The sequence below is a fragment of the Elephas maximus genome, chromosome 5 (genome assembly GCF_024166365.1).
Source record: "Elephas maximus indicus isolate mEleMax1 chromosome 5, mEleMax1 primary haplotype, whole genome shotgun sequence".
Classification (NCBI taxonomy): Eukaryota; Metazoa; Chordata; class Mammalia; order Proboscidea; family Elephantidae; genus Elephas; species Elephas maximus.
This window is the reverse complement of record NC_064823.1, coordinates 17,775,502-17,796,057: the sequence shown is the minus strand read 5'-3', so window position 1 is coordinate 17,796,057 and position 20,556 is coordinate 17,775,502. Positions and strand designations below refer to the sequence as shown.

Below are 20,556 nucleotides of genomic sequence, written 5' to 3'. Positions count from 1 at the left end.
GAATATACCATGGACTGCCAAAAGAACAAACAAATCTGTCTTGGAAGAAGTACAGTGAGAATGCTCCTTAGAAGCAAGGATGACAAGGCTTCATCTCGCATACTTTGGACATGTTATCAGGAAGGACCAGTCCCTGGAGAAGGATATCTTGCTTGGTAAAGTAGACGGTCATCAAAAAAGAGGAAGACCCTCCACAAGGTGGATTGACACTGTGGCTACAACAGTGGGTTCAAGCATGACAGTGATTATGAGGATGGTGCAGGTTTTAGCAGGGTTTCATGCTAACTCTACACGTGGTACATAGAGTCGCCATTAATCAGAACAGACTTGATAACACCTGTCAACAACAACAGTAATATTTTGAAAGAAATCTTTTTTTTTGAGCAGTAGGTCTCAACAATGAGCTTAAAATATTCTGTAAACCGTGTTGTAAAGAGATGTGCTGTCATCCAGGCTTTGTTGTTCCATTTATAGAGCACAAGCAGAGTAGATGTAGCGTAATTGTTAAGGGTCCTAGGATTTTCAAAATGGTGACTGAGTACTGGCGTCAACTTAAAGCCACTAGTTGCATTAGCCCCCAACCAGAGAGTCAGCCTGTCCTTTGAAGCCTTGAAGCCGAACGTTGACTTCTCCTCTGTAGCTATGAAAGTCCTAGATGGCATCTTCTTCTAACATAAGGCTGCTTTATCTGCATTGAAAATCTGTTGTTTAGTATTGCCACCATTATCATAGCTAGATCTTCTGAATAACTTGCTGAAGCTTCTGTATCAGCACTTGCAGCTTCACCTTGCACTTTTATGTTATAGAGATGGCTTCTTTCCTTAAACCTGATGAACCAACCTTTGCTAGCTTCAACTTTTCTGCAGCTTTCTCACCTCTCTCAGCCTTCATAGAATTGAAGATAGCTAGGGCCTTACTCTGCATTAGGCTTTAACTTAAACAAATGTTGTAGCTGGTTTGATCTATCCAGACCACTAAAACTTTCCCCATATCATTAATAAGGCTGTTTCGCTTTCTTATCATTCGTATGTTCACTGGAGTAACACTTTTAATTTCCTTCAAAAACTTTTCCTTTGCTTTCACAACTTGGCTGTTTGCTCAAGAGACCTAACTTTTGGCCTGCCTTGGCTTTCAACGTGCCTTCCTCACTAAGCTTAATCATTTCTAACATTTGATTTAAAGTGAGAGACGTGTGATTCTTCCTTTCATTTGAACACTTAGAGGCCATTGTAGGGTTATTAATTGGCCTAATTTCAGTATTGTTGTGTCTCAGGGAATAGGGAGGCCTGACAAGAGGGAGAGAGACAGGGAAGAGCCAGTTGGTGGGGCAGTCAGAACACACACATTTATCTGTTACGTTCGCCATCTTAGATGGGTGCGGTTTGTGGTGCCCCAAAACAATTACAGTAGTAACATCAAAGATGACTGATCTCAGATCACCATAACAGATATAATACTGAAAAATTTGAAATATTGTGAGAATTACCAAAATGCGACACAGAGACATGAAGTGAGCATATGCTGTTGGAAAAATGGCACCGACAGACTTGCTTGATGCACGGTTGCCACAAACCTTCAATTTGTAAAAAAAAAAAAAAATGTAGTATCTGTGAAGCACAATAAAGCAAAGTGCGATAAAACAAGGTATGCCTGTATCCAGAATATATAAAGAACTACAACTCAACAAAAAAAAGATGAACACCCAATCAAATAATGGCCAAAGGACTTGAAGAGACATTTCACCAAAGAAAACATACACATGGCCAATAAGCACATGAAAAGATGCTCAGTGTCATTAGTCATTAAGTAAATGTAAATGAAAACCACAATGAGATACCACTTCAACCCTACTAGGATAGCTATTACAAGAAAAGTGGAAAACTGCAAGTGTTCGTGAGGATATAGAGAGACTGGAACTCTTATCCATTGCTGGTATGATTGTAAAATGGTACAGCTGCTGTGCATAACCGTTTGGCAATTCCTCAAAAAGTTAAACACAGATTACCATATGACCCAGTGATTCCACTCCTAGGTATACTGAAAAGACTTGAAAGCAGGGACTCAAACAGGTACTTGCACACCCATGTTCTTTGCAGCATTAATCACAGTAGCAAAAAGGCAGACATAACCCAATTATCCACAAGCAGATGAATGGATACATAAAATGTTGTATATACGTATGTTATGGATTGAATTGTGTCCGTCAAAAACTTAGAGTGAAGTCCTAAGCCCTGAACCTGTAAATCTGACCCTGAAATAAGGGTTTCATTTATAAGTTAATGGGACTATAACCTCATTTGATGAGTCGGAATTGACTCGACGGCACCGGGTTTTGGAACCTCGTTTGAGAAACGGGGGCCCTAAACCTAGTCCCTTCTGAGTGGTATCCTATAAAAAGGGAAAACAAACACGAAAAGAGACATACATACAGGGTGAGGGGACCATGTGAGGAACTGTCTACGAGTTAAGGAATGTCAAGGAACGCCTGGGGCCACCATCCTCAGGCCTCCCTATAACTGATGCCCTGGTTTGGATTTCTAGCCTCCAGAACTGTGAGATGATAAATTTCTGCTCTCCAAAGATACCCACTTGTATTTTTTGTTACGGCAGCACTAGGAAACTAAGAAAACATACAACGGAATACTACTCAGATGTAAAGAGGAGAATGAAGTTCTGGCACATGCCATGACATTGATGAACCTTCAAAACATTGTGCCGAGTGAAATAAGTTAGACACAAAAGGACAAATATTGTATGAGCCCACTTACAGAATAGGCATAAGCCCAGAGATCAAAGTTTACTAGTTGTTATCAGGGATGGTGGGAGTGGGAGGTAGTTATTGCTTAACAGGGTGCTGAGTTTCTGTTAAGAGTGATGAAAAAATTTGGAAAAGTGATGATGCTTGCATTACGTAGTGGATGTAATTAATGTCACTGAATTGTACCTAAAAAATGGTTGTTATCAGCCTGAGACCAGAAGAACTAGATGGTGCCCGGCTATAACCAGTGACTGCCCTGACAAGGAACACAACAGAGAACCCCTGAGGGAGCAGAAGAGCAGTGGGATGCAGACCCCAAATTCTTGTAATAAGACCAGACTTAATGGTCTGACTGAGACTATCAGGACCCCGGTGGTCATGGTCCCCAGACCTTCTGTTAGCCCAAGACAGGAACCATTCCCAAAGCCGACTGTTCAGACAGGGATCAGACTGGACTATGGGATAGAAAATGATACTGGTGAAGAGTGAGTTCCTTGGATCAAGTAGACATATGAGACTTATGTGGGCAACTCCTGTCTGGAGAAGAGATGAGAGGGCAGAGGGGGGCAGAAGCTGGCTGAATGGACACAAAAATAAGAGAGTGGAGGGAAGGAGTGTGCTGTCTCATTAGAGAGAGAGCAACTAGGAGTATATAGCAGGGTGTATGTAAGTTTTTGTATGAGAGGCTGACTTGGTTTGCAAACTTTCACTTAAAGCACAATAAAATTTTTTTTTAAAGAATGGTTGAAATTGCAAATGTTTTATCATATATGTTTTATGAAATAAAAATTTTAAAAAGAAAACAAAAAAAGTAATTGAATAAAACATGGAAATTGGGGGTAAAGTGGTATTAGAAAATGATACTGTACTCTGACTATATTACCTCACAAGTATATGATCAAGTAAATACTTATTCTTAGTCCTAATAATTGTGACAGGCAGTATGATTGACTTGGTTTTCCTGACCCAGGCATAAAAACAAATTAAAAGTGCGAGCGCAGTTGTTGGTGGGTTAGATTGTACACCTATGCAAACAAAAAATAGCATTAAGTTAGACTTGTGATTTAAGAGCAAAAATATAATACATAAGTTGAGGTTACGAAAAAAAAAAATTGATGCAGTGGATAAGTACCTATTAAAGCTTAATGATGGAAATACAAATTTCCAATTTCTGTTATGTAAGTAAAATGACCCGAATCAAATTTTATGCCCATATCAAAACAATAGGGAATCTGTGGAAAAGATAAGTGGTATACAAGTGGTAGCACTGGTTAACTACTACTTTTCATTCACTGTAGTGTAATGTAAAAAGACAGTTGCCTTTGAGTCATTTCCAACTCATGGCGACCCCACGTGTGTCAGAATAGATCCGTGCTCCATAGAGTTTTCAGTGGTCGTTTTCTTTGGAAGCAGATCACCAGACCTTTCCGTGGCACCTCTAGATGGGCTCGAACCTCCAGCCTTTTGGTTAGCAGGCAAGTATTAACTGTTTGTGCCACTAACTAGAGTACCAGTGTTTGTGCCACCCAGGGACTTCTATACTGTAGTAGATAGGAAGTATCATATAGTAGCCAAGAGTCCTTGAGCCCTGTGCCTAGGATTAAATCTTAGCTCTGCCCCCACTGGCTTTGTGGCCTTGGGTAAATAAATCACCTATCCCGTGCCTCAGTTTCTGCACTGGTAAAATTGGAATAATAGATCTTGCTTCATAAAGTTGTTAGAAGACTTAAACGAGAACGTGTGTGTGTGTATTTAAAAAAAAATAGTGCCTGTGCTGGCATAACTGGATATCCATTTGCAAAAAAATGAAACAGGACCCATACCTCACACCATGCACAAAAACTAACTCCAAGTGGATCAAAGACCTAAACATAAAGACTAAAACGATAAAGATCATGGAAGAAAAAATAGGGACAACCCTAGGAGCCCTAATACAAGGCATAAACAGAATACAAAACATTACCAAAAATGACGAAGAGAAACCCGATAACTGGGAGCTCCTAAAAATCAAACACCTATGCTCATCTAAAGACTTCACCAAAAGAGTAAAAAGACCACCTACAGACTGGGAAAGAATTTTCAGCTATGACATCTCCGACCAGCGCCTGATCTCTAAAATCTATATGATTCTGTCAAAACTCAACCACAAAAAGACAAACAACCCAATCAAGAAGTGGGCAAAGAATATGAACACACACTTCACTAAAGAAGATATTCAGGCAGCTAACAGATACATGAGAAAATGCTCCCGATCATTAGCCATTAGAGAAATGCAGATTAAAACTACGATGAGATTCCATCTCACTCCACCAAGGCTGGCATTAATCCAAAAAACACAAAATAATAAATGTTGGAGAGGCTGTGGAGAGATTGGAACTCTTATACACTGCTGGTGGGAATGTAAAATGGTACAACCACTTTGGAAATCTATCTGGCGATATCTTAAACAGTTAGAAATAGAACTACCATACAACCCAGAAATCCCACTCCTCGGAATATACCCTAGAGAAACAAGAGCCTTCACACAAACTGATATATGCACACCCATGTTTATTGCAGCTCTGTTTACAATAGCAAAAAGCTGGAAGCAACCAAGGTGTCCATCAGCGGATGAATGGGTAAATAAATTGTGGTATATTCACACAATGGAATACTACGCATCGATAAAGAACAGTGACGAATCTGTGAAACATTTCATAACATGGAGGAACCTGGAAGGCATTATGCTGAGCGAAATGAGTCAGAGGCAAAAGGACAAATATTGTATAAGACCACTATTATAAGATCTTGAGAAATAGTATAAACTGAGAAGAACACAGACTTTTGTGGTTACGAGGGGGGAGGGAGGGAGGGAGAGGGTTTTTTACTGATTAATTAGCTGATAAGAACTGCTTTAGGTGAAGGGAAGGACAACACTCAATACATGGAAGGTCAGCTCAACTGGACGGGACTGGACTGGACCAAAAGCAAAGAAGTTCCCGGGATAAACGGAATACTTCTAAAGGTCAGCGGAGCAAGGGCGGGGGTTTGGGAACCATGGTTTAAGGGGACTTCTAAGTCAATTGGCAAAATAATTCTATTATGAAAACATTCTGCATCCCACTTTGAAATGTGGCGTCTGGGGTCTTAAAAGCTAACAAGCGGCCATCTAAGATGCATCAACTGGTCTCAACCCACCTGGAGCAAAGGAGAATGAAGAACACCAAGGTCACACGACAACTAAGAGCCCAAGAGACAGAGAGGGCCACATGAACCAGAGACCTACATTATCCTGAGACCAGAAGAACTAGTTGGTGCCCGGCCACAATCGATGACTGCCCTGACAGGGAGCACAATAGAGAACCCCTGAGGGAGCAGGAGATCAGTGGGATGCAGACCCCAAATTCTCATAAAAAGACCATACTTAATGGTCTGGATGTGACGAGAGGAATCCCGGCGGTCATGGTCCCCAGACCTTCTGTTGGCACAGGACAGGAACCATCCCTGAAGACAACTCATCAGACATGAAAGGGACTGGACAGTGGGTGGGAGAGAGATGCTGATGAAGAGTGAGCTAATTATATCAGGTGGACACTTGAGACTGTGTTGGCATCTCCTGTCTGGAGGGGGGATGGGAGGATAGAGAGAGTTGGAGGCTGCCAAAGTTTTCACGAAAGGGGAGACTGGAAGGGCTGACTCATTAGGGGGAGAGCAAGTGGGAGTAAGAAGTAAGATGTATATTAACTTATATGTGACAGACTGACTTGATTTGTAAACGTTCACTTGAAGCTCAATAAAAGTTAATAAAAAAAAAAAATAATGCCTGGTGCCTGGCAGATAACATAGTACTGTACATTGAAACCTCTTTTTCCAGGTCTCGCAAGTTTTCCACCTTTGACAGAGTATAGTCTACCACTTCCCTGTCCCTCGTTTTAGTGGAAAATACTTGAGTCTTCCTTCTCAGACAGGTTTCCGCCTTAGGCAGATTCCAGCTTTCGCAGGTTTTATCGCATTACTGCCTCCATCAGACTAAGTCCAGCACAACTAAATGGTGCCTGGCTACCACCACGTACTCCTGTGACAGGGATCACAATAAAGGGTCCCAGACAGGGCTGGAGAAAAATTCTAACTCACAAAAAGAAAAAAAGACCAAGCTTACTGGTCTGACAGAGACTGGAGAAACCCCAAGAATATGGCCTCTGGACACCCTTTTAACTCACTAACAAAGTTACTTGTGAGGTTCACCCTTCAGCCAAAGATTAGAAAGGCCCATAAAACAAAACGAGACTAGGTGGGCACACCAGCCCAGGGGCAAGGATGAGAGGCAGGAGGTGACAGGAAAGCTGGTAATGGGGAACCCAAGGTCGAGAAGTGGGAGTATTAACATGTGGTGGGGCTGGCAACCAATGCCACAAAACAATGTGTATTAATTTTTTAATGAGAACCTAGTTTGCTCTGTAAACCTTCAAGTAAAGTACAATAATAATAATAAGTATTAGCCACTACTATTGTTAACCAGCAAATAATTGGGTACGTACTGTCAGTCAGTGTGCTGAGGATAAGATGTTGCCCTAAAGACATTTAGTGAAACTCAGGGTTCTACTTCTCTACTTAGATCTTGGTTCTTTTTTTCCGCATCTCTTATTTCTAAGGGAATAAATTCAAAGTTTATAGTTTATTCTCAATCTTTAAATGGATCTGATATTTAAAGAATTGGTTGGAAAGTTGACTTGCAGCATTGATAAAAATAAAATATTTTAAAACCATTTAAAATTTTGTTTCATAGATGTTTGATTACTACTGATGGGTGTGAGCAAGTTAGATGTTCTATACCGGAGACTTCTCCTCACAAAACTTTTTATCAGAGGATGGGGAAGGCCAGAGGACCTCAAAAGGTACGCTTTTTTTTTTTGTTGTTGTTCCTGAGTACTTGTCCTGATTTTGTTGTGTTAGTAAATATTTAAAATTTTATTTTAGTTATAAAGTCCTTCATTCTGAAATAGAGAGATTATTCTGCAGGTAAAGCATTAAACTATATAAAAAGAAATTATTTCCTTTTCTCTTTTTAATTATTTCTCTTAAGTTTTAGCACATATAATCATAAGTTGGACTGTTTTTAAATAATTCAGATTTTAAAGCAAAAAGCTCTCAGAAATGTCAACTAGATTTTTAACTTCAAAAATTAAGCTGATTTGAGTTGCATGTAATTTCCAGAGACTGAGTTATCTGTAGTAACCTGAATTTGTAAATGGCTATAAAACTGGGACACACTGCAGTCAGTATTCATGGGAAAATCTAGATCTAAGAAGATGAATTTTCAGGATTGGTTCCTTTAATTTTGAGTATTTTATGTGTTAATTACTTCCTGAACAATGTTACTTCCCACAATTTTCTGAGGCAGACTGTCCAGTTTGGGGGGAAAAAAAACCTAATCTTTTTTATTAGTGATTAAAATTAAATTTGAACATGATTTATAAACTGTATTTGCTAATGTTTATCGTTTTTCATCAGTCTTAACGTAATGGGTATAAAAGGCGAATTTTTTTCCTTTTTTCCTCCTTTCCCACAATAGACTATTTGAATTCAGAAAGTTGATTGGAAATCGAGAAAGATGCCAGCATCTGGTTTCAAGTGATTATCCAGTATACATTGATAAGGTATTCAAAAGAAAGAAATGCAGTTACGGAAATTCTGGCTAAACATAAATATATGGCAAAAATAGATTGAATGTTGGAGTAAAACAGCAATAAATATTAAAACGTGTGTTCATCAGAAAGATGCAAATCAAAACCACGAGATACCACTTCAGTCCCACTAGATGGCTAAGATTAAAAAAAAAAAAAAAGGAAAGTAACAAATGTTAGTGAGGATGTGAGGAGGTTGGAACCCTTACCCATTGCTGGTGGGAATGCCAAATGGTACAGCCGTCATAGAAAATAGTGTGGCAGTTCCTCAAAAAACTAAAAATAGAACTACCATATGACCCAGCAATTTAACTCCTAGGTATATACAAGAAAGTGTTTAGAGCTGGGTATTTCTGAACATCATTTTGTATCTTTAAGCTTGAAACCCAAAATACCCAAGCAATTGCCGTAGAACTGCCCCATAGGGTTTTTAAGGCTGTAAATCTTTATGGAAGCAGACTGCCACATATTTCTCCTGCAGTGCAGCCGGTGTGTTTGAATGGCTGACCTTTTGGTTAGCAGCTGAGCCTTGAGGGTTAATCACCATGCCACCAGGGTTCCTCTCTCTTTAGGCCCAAAATCAAACCCGTTGCCGTCAAGTGGATTCCGACTCATAGCGACCCTATAGGACAGAGTAGAACTGCCCCATAGGGTTTCCAAGGAGCACCTGGTGGACTTGAACTGTCAACCTTTTGGTTAGCAACTGTAGCACCTAACCACTATACCACCAGGGTTTCCTCTTTAGGCTCAGGAGAGTTAAATTATTCAGCATTACAGAAGATTTGTTAATATTAAAGGAGAATAATCAAGTTAGTGGTGCAAGTGGGTAAGTGCTTGGCTAACCAAAGATTGGTGGTTTGAGTTCACCTATAGGCACCTCAGAAGAAAGGCCTGGCAATCTGTTTCCAAAAAAAAAATCAGCTGTTGAAAACCCTATGGTTAAAAAAAAAAAAAACCCTATGGCACACAGATCTGTTCTGACACACATGGGGTCATCGTGAATCAGAATATACTCCACAACAACTATTTTTTTTTTTTTAATCTAGTTGGAAAGTCACCACATGAGGAGTTACTTGCAAAACAATATATAAATTTTAAAAGTATTTTAAGAGCCATAAGCCAAAAAAACCCAAACCTGCTGCCATCAAGTTAATTCCGACTCAAAGCAATCCTATAGGACAGAGTAGCACTGCCCCATAGTGTTGCCGAGGAGCGGCTGGTGAAATCAGACTGCCCCCCTTTGGTAGCCCTTAACCACGGTGCCACTGGGTCTCCTTAAGAGGCATGAAGTGGCTAAAATGGAAAGACTTCTTAGATTAAAAATTTAGTATCATATAGATGTTAAGACTTCTTGAGCATTTTTAAAAATACAGCACAGTCCCAATCAGAAGATTCAATTTTGAATTTCCTAAAAGGATCTTAAGTTATTTTGGAAAAATATATGAAAGTATAATCAGATCAGGAATACTCTGAAAAAGAAAGTAATAAGGAAAGATTAGTTCAGTCATATATCAATGGATATTATAAAACTGCAGTTATGAACAGAAATAAAAGATAAGCTAATAAAACCAAATATGGAAATTTGGTACATGATAAAGGCAACCTTTAAGTCAGTTGGAAAATATGGATTATCCAATAAATGGTGTTGGCACAACTATCTAGCAATTTGGGTTAAAAAAAAAGATCTAGATGTTTAATGTTTTGTTTTTTTTTTTGTAATTTGTTTCTGATTTTGATAAATATGTCTGGTGTTTTATTGCCAATTTAATTTTGACTATTGGCCCGAAATATACTTTATTTTAAAGAATAACTATTTGAGAGGAAGTAAGTTTAGGTATTGAATGTTAGTAAATGCCTTTTCTATATTATGTAAATGTTTCATTTTTCTTTATTTAATCTGTTAACATGATTATTATATCAATTGATTGCCTGATATTGAACCATTTTAAATATTAATGTCAACTCTTACTTGATTGTGGTAAATTATTCTTATAATTTGTTTATAAATTGTTCTTATTATTTTTTTATATTGCACATTGTTGAATTCTTCTAACTAGTATTTCATTTTTTGTTATTGGACCTCAATGTATAAATGAAATTCATTTGTAGTTTATTTTCCCAGCTAGACTGTAGTAAAGAATGTAGAAGGAAGAGAATGTGTATGGGGAGAAGCCAGGTAAACATCTATAATAGACCAATCCATATGTCTTGATTTTGCTTTTCTTTTAGATTGAGGAACAGTCAGACTGTAAGATCCTAGACGGACACTTTGTTTCTCCCATGGCCCATTATGTGCCTGATATCATGCCAGTTGAATCTGTTACTGCAAGGTAAGAATTTTTGTTCAGAAAGGTAACGTAGTAAGTTATTTGTGTTCTTTTAAAAATATAATAGCAGTTCCATGTTATTTCAAATTACCTAAAAAATAAATAAATAAAACATTGCTGTCAAGTCGATTCTGACTCATAGGAATCCCATAGGACAGAGTAGAGCTACCCCATAGGGTTTCCAAGGCTGTATCTTTACGGAAATAGACTGCCACATCTTCCATAGAGTGGCTGGTGGGTTCAAACCGCCAACCTTCGGTTGGTAGCTGAGCGCTTAACCACTGTGCCACCAAGGCTCTTTTCCAAATTAGCAGGCCTAAACTATTGAAAAGGCAGAATTACAAGATATTTCTTCTGAGAACATATAGTAGTGTCTGTACAAGGATGTTCACTGAAGTATTGTTTATAATTGCACCAATAAGGGAGAGGTTACTTGTCCATACCATGGATACTGTTACTCACATGGAAATGTGGTCACAATATATGAAAGTTTAAGAAGATATTACAAAAGATTGTTTAGTTCTATTTTTGTCAGACACAGCATATACTCACAAACACAGAAAAGTTTCCAAAAGATATTTATGAATGTGCTAATCCTGATTATCTCTGAGTGGAGGGATTATGACTCTTATATTTTCAGTTTTAAATTTTTCTACAATGAGAATGTGTTGCTTTTATAGTGGGAAAAAAAGCTGTTTTTAATTGAAGAAACTAAAGAACATGTAACTTACACTAAACAGACTACATAGTTTTACTAAGTAGAGCTTCTCAGAATGATTTCTAATCAGCACATGAGTTTGTGAATATAAGTGGATATACTAAAATATCTGAGTTTCTTAAGTAGTTAATTATATGGTGGTTGAAACTTGGGGTTTTGGGTACTTTTGTTGAAACATTCATCACAAATAGTACAGAGGTCAGTTTTAGCCCCATCTTGTTGTTAGTAGGGCTTTTTAACTCTTTTTAGTTCTAAATCAGTGTTAGGTCTTTCTGTGGTTTTCTATTTTATGCTTTTTTCTAATTCTGTTTATTTAAAAGGAACAAGATACTTTTTTCTCTGCATTGTTGATAATAAGCCATTTGCTGCTTCTCGTAAGCAAGTGGTTTCTCTTTTTAAGACTTTTGTTTGAAAAAGCAATGATAAAATAATGATACATATATGTGCATGTGAAAAATCCTTTAGTCAAGAAGAGATTATTTTGTAGTGGGAACATACCTAAACTTTTATATGAGTGCTTTGGAATTCTGAATTATTCAGCCTATTAAGTGTGAAATAACAGAATAGCAATTTGATAGACCTGATTTTCAGCTATGGTAGTCAGCTGCCTATTATTTTGTTATCTCTAAGGTATTATTTTAAATTTGTACTTCTTTCTATTAATGAATTCAGAATGAAAGGTCAGCAAGCAGTATCGTGTACTGGAAAGAACTAGAACTTTGGAATTAAACAGAACTGGGACTGAACCTTGAATCCACTACTTATATGCCTAATGACTTTTGGTCAGTTACATAATCTCTGAACCAGGCTTTATAAAGTAGAAATAAAAACACTTGTATGGTTGTTGAAATGAATAAAGGAGATAAGGAATGAAAATAGTGTGCGGGCAATCTAAAAAGCGGTAAATAAATGGTAGCTCTTCTCTTAGATGTAGCCTAAAGCTACAGGATGTAGAAGGAAAAGAAATTTTAGATTTCTAGATGTCATCACTTAAATCCCATTCTTATGGATTCTCCTCCACCTTATATGGAAAGCCAAACATGTTACTAGCATAAAGAAAGGAGGAAAATTGTGTTCTTTAACCAGACTATTAAATAATCTTGAACATCTACTGGGCATTAAGGAAGGGTTCTTTTTAGCCGGTGACAAGAATGGGAAAACATGTGACTTCCTGTCTCTGCAGTGGCATATTTTTACAGCATAGCTTATTTTGTTGAAATTCTGTAAATTCCCAAATCATGCAGATGGCAACTATTTTTTCCCTTATCATTTTTGGGTATTACTATTATTTTTTTCATTGCATTAAAAAATTAGAAAATAGAAAAGGAATAAAATTATTTGGTATTTCTAACAAGAAGGGATAACTCCCACTTCATGTATTGCCTTCTAGTCTTTTTCTTATGTATTCACATACAAATTTGTTTGTTTTCTCTTTCTTTTTGACCTAATAATTAATCAGTGACTGTGTAGTCTATCACCATGCCAATGGCTAGTTGGTATTCCATGCTGTGGCTACTATAATTTACTAATTCTTTATAGTGGACATTTAAAGTGCATTATTTTTCATTATTATAAACAGTATCACACTGAACATCTTTATATACACCTCTTCATCTACTATCTGATTATTTTCTTGCCATAAATTTCTGGAAGTAGTGTTTCTGGGTTTATAAGATTTCCACAGATTTTAAGACTTGTGAAATGACAGATGTGTTTAATTTACGTACAGCAGAGGTTCAGAGAGCGCCCAGTTCCTTCACCGACACTGAGTATTGGCGTCTTTTAAATCTTTGCCAGTAGAACAGGCATTTTTAAGTATAAGCAGGAAAAGTGTTAGTAAAGGCAGAAATGCTAAAGCTTGGATTAATCCACAGGGAGAAGCCTGTTTGTCCTTTTGTCGTTTGTCTTTTACCCATAACCCTGTCTCTGCTTCTGGTAGAGTTTCTGCTTTTATTGTCGTTAAGTGCCAAGGAGTCGAGACTCAGATAGTGACCCTCCGTGACAAGGTAGAACTGCTCCGTGGAGTTTTCTTGGCTGTAATCTTTATGGGAGCAGATTACCAGGTCTTCCTCCTGCGGAGCCTTTCAGTTAGCGTCTGAGTGCTTAAGCATTGTGCCACCAAGCAAACAAAACAAGCGTATTCAAGCATTCTTTTTCCTTACTTAAAAAAAAAGAAAAACCATTGCTGTTGAATCAGTTCCTACTCAAAGCTAGCCTGTAGAACAGAGTAGAACTGCCCCATCTGGTTTCCAAGGCTGTAAATCTGTGGAGGCAGACTGCCACGTCTTTCTCCTGTGGAGCAGCAGGTGGGTTTGAACTGCTGACCTTCTGTTTAGCAGCCAAATGTTTTAACCACTGTGCCACCAGGGCTCCTTTTTTCCTTACTTGGTGGTTTAATTCTGTTGAAAATCCACAAGTAGTGATACAGGGCATATAGACCAAGGTACATGAATTTCCCTGTGTATTTTTTAAAATTTTTTTATTGTGAAATACCTGATTAGCTATCGTGTGTTTGTAGATACTCCATTTTGGAAATATACTTAAGCCAAAATTTTAAATTATGATATTTTTAAGCATAACACTAATTTGTAAATTATTTAATAATTTTAAATAAATTTATACTAACATGATATAGTTTAATGCTCAAATTTAAAGCAAATTTAATGTTTGTCTTCTGGTGAAATATTAATATTTCTGTAGGGAACATATCTTCTATGAGAATTTTAATTTTTCCAATGTTATAGGTCAAAAGTAATTTTTAAATAATTGGATTTAGATTTGTGAAAATTTTATTAATGACTAGGGATAAGTCACTCATTTTAAATTATGCATATTTTCAAATAAAATGCTTCTGGCATTAATGAAATTTTACTCCATTTATAGAAATATGTGTATGCATGTGTATGTATGTGTGTGTATAACAAAACCAGCTTTCCTTGTTTTCAGCATTAAGGTGCTATCAGTGTCATTTTTATTTGACATTCCAAATTGTACCAAAGGAGAGTAAATTATTACTTTACTAACAAAATGCATAGAATTCATATTATGATTTCATGCTTAATATAACAAAGCTTGACAAAGTGTTACCAGAAATAGACATTTCATTATGATAAAAAGGTCAATTCATCAAGAATATATGACAGTCCTAAATGTAATACATCAAAAATCAGAGCTTTAAATACTTCCCTGGAGGTAACCACTTATAACTAATAACTTATAGTTCTTTTGGTATTCAACTCATAACTCTAGAAATATACAGGACTTCTTTCTTCTAGTTCTCATTTTACCAGTGTTACACAGTATCAGTTGATTTCTGCTTTGATAAGGAATTTAGCCCACTCACTTCTCAGATCCTGCCAGTCAGATTTTTTAATTATTTCTTTTATTGGTTATCTTTATGACTATCAGTAATATACTTTATTTCCCGATCCTTTAGTTTTTGGACAGGCTCTTTTGTTTCTCATGTTTAGAATGAGAAAATTAGTGCTCCTACATCTTCCTCTGCCCTTCTTCCACCTAACTCACTTCTCATCCTTTTTCTAAATTACCTTTACATTGTTGATGTTTGTAGTGTTTACGTTCTACTCTGTAATTACAAGAGACTATATCTAGATAGATAGATAGATATCATGGTGTTTAAGAGCTATGCTTTGGAACCAGACTGCCAAGGTTTGAATTCTGGCTCCACTATTTCTAGCTAAGACCTTGGCCAACTTACTTAACCTTCTGTATTTCAGTTTCATCATCTGTAAACTGGTAATAATAACAGTACCTCCCTCATGGGATGGTTGTGAGAATTAAATAAGTCAGTATACCCAAAGCACATAAAACAGTATTTGGCTCATAATAAATACTATGTAAATAGTATTTATTGTGGTTTTTATTTTATGATAGTTTTTACATGCTTTGTATTTTGAATCTAAGTGTTGAAAATCAATCAAATTTAGAATATTATGAAGTTTAAGAAATATGCCCTTGGCAAAATGCATTCATAGGGGGTTATAATTCTTTGTCACTAAACCAGAAGTACTGAAGGATAATAAAAATAACAAAAAATGGGACGGCGCAGAAACAGATAAAAGGGTAACATCTTATAATTTTTTAAATGACTATTATATGTCTTCAAAGGAGCCATGGTGGCGCAGTGGTTAAAAGCACTTGGCTGCTAACCAAAAAGTCGGTGGTTCGAACCCACCAGCCTCTCCTTGGGAGAAGGATGTGGTAGTCTGCTTCTATAAGATTACAGCCTTGGAAACCCTGTGGGGTAGTCCACTCTACCCTTTAGGGTCACTATGAGAGAGAATCGAGTTGATGGCAGTGGAAGTGGTATTATATGTCTTCACATTAACATTTATATAATCTAGTTTCTTAATCAGCAAATGTACAATATCTTTGAAGCCTCTAGTCAAACATTAGTTTAATTAGTCAGTTGTAATTTGAATGTTCAAATTCTGAATAATCTTTTCTCTCAAATAATTTCATTATAAAACATTTCAAACATTGTGTTGAAAGCCTTAATAAAGATAATCTCACTGTTTTTTTTTTTTTAAATAGGTTCCAATTTATTGTGCCTAAAGAATGGAATAGCAAATACAGACCTGTATGTATTCATCTTGCTGGAACAGGAGATCATGTAAGACTTCATTATAACACCGTAATTCCCAAATAATTTGTTAACATACCCTCTTTATCAGATGTGGTTATTATATTCTTTACTTATGTCATCTTTTCTTTCCTTAGCATTATTGGAGGCGAAGAACACTAATGGCTCGTCCTATGATTAAAGAAGCCCGGATGGCTTCTTTGTTATTAGAAAACCCTTATTATATCCTTTTGTGATAACTAAGAAATGTTTTCTCTTGTTTATTTATTTACTTAATCATCAAAAGATAGGATACATAGTAAACAACATTTCTAAACCAGTTAAATTTAGTGGTTGGTTCGGAAAATACTTAAGAGTGAAAAAATGTTTCATGACTTTTATAAATGAACAAAGATTATAAAAAAATAAATTGTACTTGTTTCCACTAAGAGTTATGCTAGATTTTAATATCAATAAGTCAAATGTTTATTATTTAAGGAAACCCTTATGTCTTAAATGCATTTACAGTATCAGTAAGGTTTAGAACAGTTCTTAACTTAATTTTCAAGATGACGTCAGACTTTTCACAGACGAAGAAACGAAACTGATGCACAGATATAAAGAAAAGTTCAACAATGATGGTAATAAAAAATGTAAAATTAAAGCAACAATTAGCAAAAAGTTTTAAAAATAAAACAGAGTACTCGTGAGGCTGTTGTGAAATGGATACTCTTATTACTGTTGACTGAAAATCCTTTGGGAAAGCATTTTTACCATAGGTATCCGGAGCCTTAAAAAATCTCATATCCCTTCACAGAGTAATTTTGATTCTGGGATATTTATTCTAAGGATAAGATACTGAGAAAAGAGAAAACTTAAAGATATTTATATCGCTTTACTTAAAATACTTAAACTCTAGAAATAGCTTAGAAATAGCTAAATGTTTAACAATGCTACGTTTATTGGCCTGTCACTTACTACCCATATGACCTTGGACTTGTTATTTAACCTTTTAGTACCTCAGTTTTCTCGTTGGTAAATGGAAATAAACTCTTAAATTATTCAGAGGATTAAATGGTTAATACTGCCTAGAACAGTGTCTGGTAAATAGTAAGCATTCAGTAAGATTTAATTGTTAGTTATTATTTAAAAGTTTATAATAATGTACAAAAAGTAATTATGATGCAAAAAATGGGGTATGAAACTATGACATGACACAGTTATGCATAAAAATCTATAAACAGAAAATCCAAAACAAAATGTATACATCAAAATGATTGTATAGTCTTTATTCAATCTACCTTTCTGTATTTTCATATTTTTTATAATAAACATGACTGTATAAAATGAAAGAAACCAAACCAATAAACATTTTAAAATTGGGTTGAAGGTTGCACAATCCTGTGAGTATACTAAAAAAATTGAATTGCATACTTTAAATGGGTGAAGTGTATGGTAGGTACTAGTATCTCACTAAAGCATTTAGGAAAAGAAAAATAAGTTGAATGACTTAAAACCTTCTAAACAGTCTACTTGAAATAACTAGAAAGGTTATTTTTGTATTTAAATTATATTTAGTATTAAAGTCTTTCCATTTAATTACTTTGATTAATATGTTTTGAGATATAGAGTATATTTAATTATTTTAAAACTTTCTCTTTGACACACATTCTTAAATGGCTGCAGGAAACCCAAAGACCAAGTGTAAGTATAGTATCACCTTCATTTTCCTAGTCATTTTCCCAAATTTCCAGCAATAGTAAAATTTTGGTAGCCTTTCAGTTAACCGTTTCTAAGTTTAATATCCTAGAGTTGTTGAGGGATAAATCTATTATAAAACTGTAGTAGAAATTACTTAAATTTTCAGTTTAAGATCTTTGTATTTTAATGTCTGACAAGTAGATAGAGTAACAAATGTTAGTAGACTAATTTACAATATACTTCATTTGTAAGACTAACTGAAGAAATGATAAAACTTTCCTTTGTAAAGTACATTTTACTTGCTTTATGAAGTTAAACACTCTACTCTTTCTCTTGTAATGCATAGTATAGAAAATCTGAGGATAAACTTTCCCTTTCTGGTCTTTTATAATGAACTTTGAAGGCTTTTTTTTTTTTGCATTTCCACAATCTATATTGTGTTTGGTTTTGGTTCATTCAATAAATATTTGAGCCTGGACACTGGGAGTATAGCAACAATAAGACATGGTCCTTAACCTCACAGAGCTTATTTTCTAGTATGGGAGATAGATAAAACCGTAAGATAATTTCAGATATTTTTCAATGATGTGAAGAAAATAAAGCCAGGCAATGGCTTAGGGAATAATGAGGGTATGGGGCAGGAGCAATATTAGATAAGAGGATGTGACAGGTAAGGTGAAGACCTGGAGGAAGGTCAGCGGAAGAGAAGGAACAGCAAGTGAAAAGTAAGCATGAGGTGGGAGAGTAGTACAGGTAAGGTCAGAGAGGTAAATAAGGGCCAGATTATGAAGGGCCACCATGGATTGGATTTTACTGTAAATGTAGAGGAGTGGTCTGGTTTATGTTTTTAAAAGGTTATTTTGGCTTAGGGGCACAAGAATAGCAGCAGAGAAACCAGGTAGGAAGCTACTGCAGTAATGCAGGAAAGAGATAATGAAGACTCTAGGTTGGTAACAGTGGAAATGGAGACAATTTTTAAGGGATTTGGGATATAATTTGGAAGTTGAAAGGACAAGACTTGTTGATGAATTAGATATTGTGGGTGGGAAATCAAAAGTTCTGATTTGGATATATTAAAGTTGTGATGTCTGTTAGACCTTCAAGTGGAGAAGTCAGGTAGGGAGTTTGAAAGTGCTTTAGACATGGATTTGGAATTCACATGTTCTATGTGGTAATGACATGGAAGAGGTATAGATTTGAAGTGGATGGGAGGCACACCTATGTGGTGTAGAGGATAGTTTAGAATGAACTTTGTGAAACCTTGTGAAAAATTAAAGTTCAGCTAAATAGTTCAAGAATTCTCACTCTGGAACCAAGTCCTGAATTCAGAATTAGGTTTGTTGATATTTACCCTATCCATCGACTCGATGGCACTGGGTTTTTTGGGTTATAGGTGGCTAAAACGCAAAAAGAATTTGTTAAGTTGTGAGAGGCTTCAGGGGTTTAATAGAAAGATTCTAACTTTGGACTCATACAGACGTAGGTTGGAATTGTAACTTGCCATTTACTGGCTGTGTGACCTTGGCCTCTGATTATCAGTTACCTCATTTATAGAATGTGAATTTTATATAATTTTTTAAAACTAATTCATCATAAGAAGCAGCTTGCAATTTAAACCGTAAGCAGTTACTTTTCTCTTAAAAAAAAAATGTCTATTTTCATCAAAAGTGGAGACTGGATCCATCATCATAAATAACCACGGTTCAGAGTCTCATATCAGTAACTTCTGTATAAAAGAGCAAACTGGAATGAACCTGAGAGTTCAAGACTTCCATACCAAGCTAAAATAGTCAGGGGAATATGCAATCACAAATAGAAAAATAGCTTGAGGATAGAAAACAGAGATAAGGATAAATGGGCTCTTTTCTGATGAAACATGAGTATGTCTGATTTTACAAAGGATAACAACAGTAAAGAAAAAGATAACATAGTTTTCATAAAGAAAAGCAATGTTCCTGGGACTTGGAACTCTGAGAGGGACTTTGTAGGACAATGGACACAAGCTCCTTCAGGGCTGGGATTCTGTTTTTCACAACTTGGTGTTCTTTATGGCACATGGTTCTTTGCACATAATAATAATTATAAGTTTTTATCACTATATGAGGATGATTCTGGGATCTAAAAAGATGTATTTAGTACTCCTTACAAGGAAATTATTTCTGTGTAAAATAAATCATTTTCTAAAACAGAAAATACCAGTTGAATTGGCCTTTATTTAAATTTATTGAAAGGATACGTCTTTAAAATTTTACTTTTCCAGTATTATATTCATAAATTGTTTATTTTATGAAAATAACTTGTTTAAGATTTTAGTAGTGTGTCAGCCCAGTATTCCATTAAGTAAATTCCTTTACATTGCATTTTTTCTTTAAATTTTATGGTGTAAGTTTTATTGTAATGATTTCTAAGGGGAAAATCTGTAAATTTGTTTTTCCTTTTATTGACTGATAATTTCACTAAAAAAAATTAGCAATAAAGAAATATTATTTTCTCATAACTATTTTAACAGTTTTTAAATGGTATCATAAATATTTTTTTTCTGGACTTTAAAATAGTTATTTAAATAGGTGAAATTCAATTAAGCTATTATTGTTATAGAGATTCAATAAAGATTATATGCTATAGAGCAGATACACATTTATTTAAAACATTTTAAGTGGTTAACATGTAGTACAATGTTAGCAGCACTCTGATTTCATCAATTTTTTCTATTGTTTTACTTTAGTTGTCTGGCCCTTTAAAAGAAAAGCATGAAGTCTGGCTGCCTGTTGTAAATTTGCATATATTGAAATGTAAATGCACAAAAT

The 20,556-nt window shown here is 35.7% G+C and overlaps 1 protein-coding gene across 13 annotated transcripts in view; it reads left to right on the top strand.

Annotated features, from left to right (window-relative positions):
- Nucleotides 1-20,556, top strand: part of ABHD18 (abhydrolase domain containing 18) — a 52,946-nt gene that overhangs the window by 18,278 nt on the left and 14,112 nt on the right. For 10 of the 13 annotated variants that reach the window (XM_049885353.1, XM_049885348.1, XM_049885352.1 and 7 more), the window contains 6 exons: nt 7,524-7,632; nt 8,310-8,394; nt 10,651-10,751; nt 16,021-16,099; nt 16,207-16,293; nt 17,727-17,752. In XM_049885353.1, the coding sequence (XP_049741310.1) occupies nt 7,541-7,632; nt 8,310-8,394; nt 10,651-10,751; nt 16,021-16,099; nt 16,207-16,293; nt 17,727-17,752 (470 nt within the window). In that variant the 5' untranslated portion in view covers nt 7,524-7,540. Of the gene's footprint in view, nt 1-7,523; nt 7,633-8,309; nt 8,395-10,650; nt 10,752-16,020; nt 16,100-16,206; nt 16,294-16,616; nt 16,690-17,726; nt 17,753-20,556 lie in introns of those variants that run through there. The other 3 variants (XM_049885354.1, XM_049885355.1, XM_049885356.1) reach the window with 3 other exon arrangements.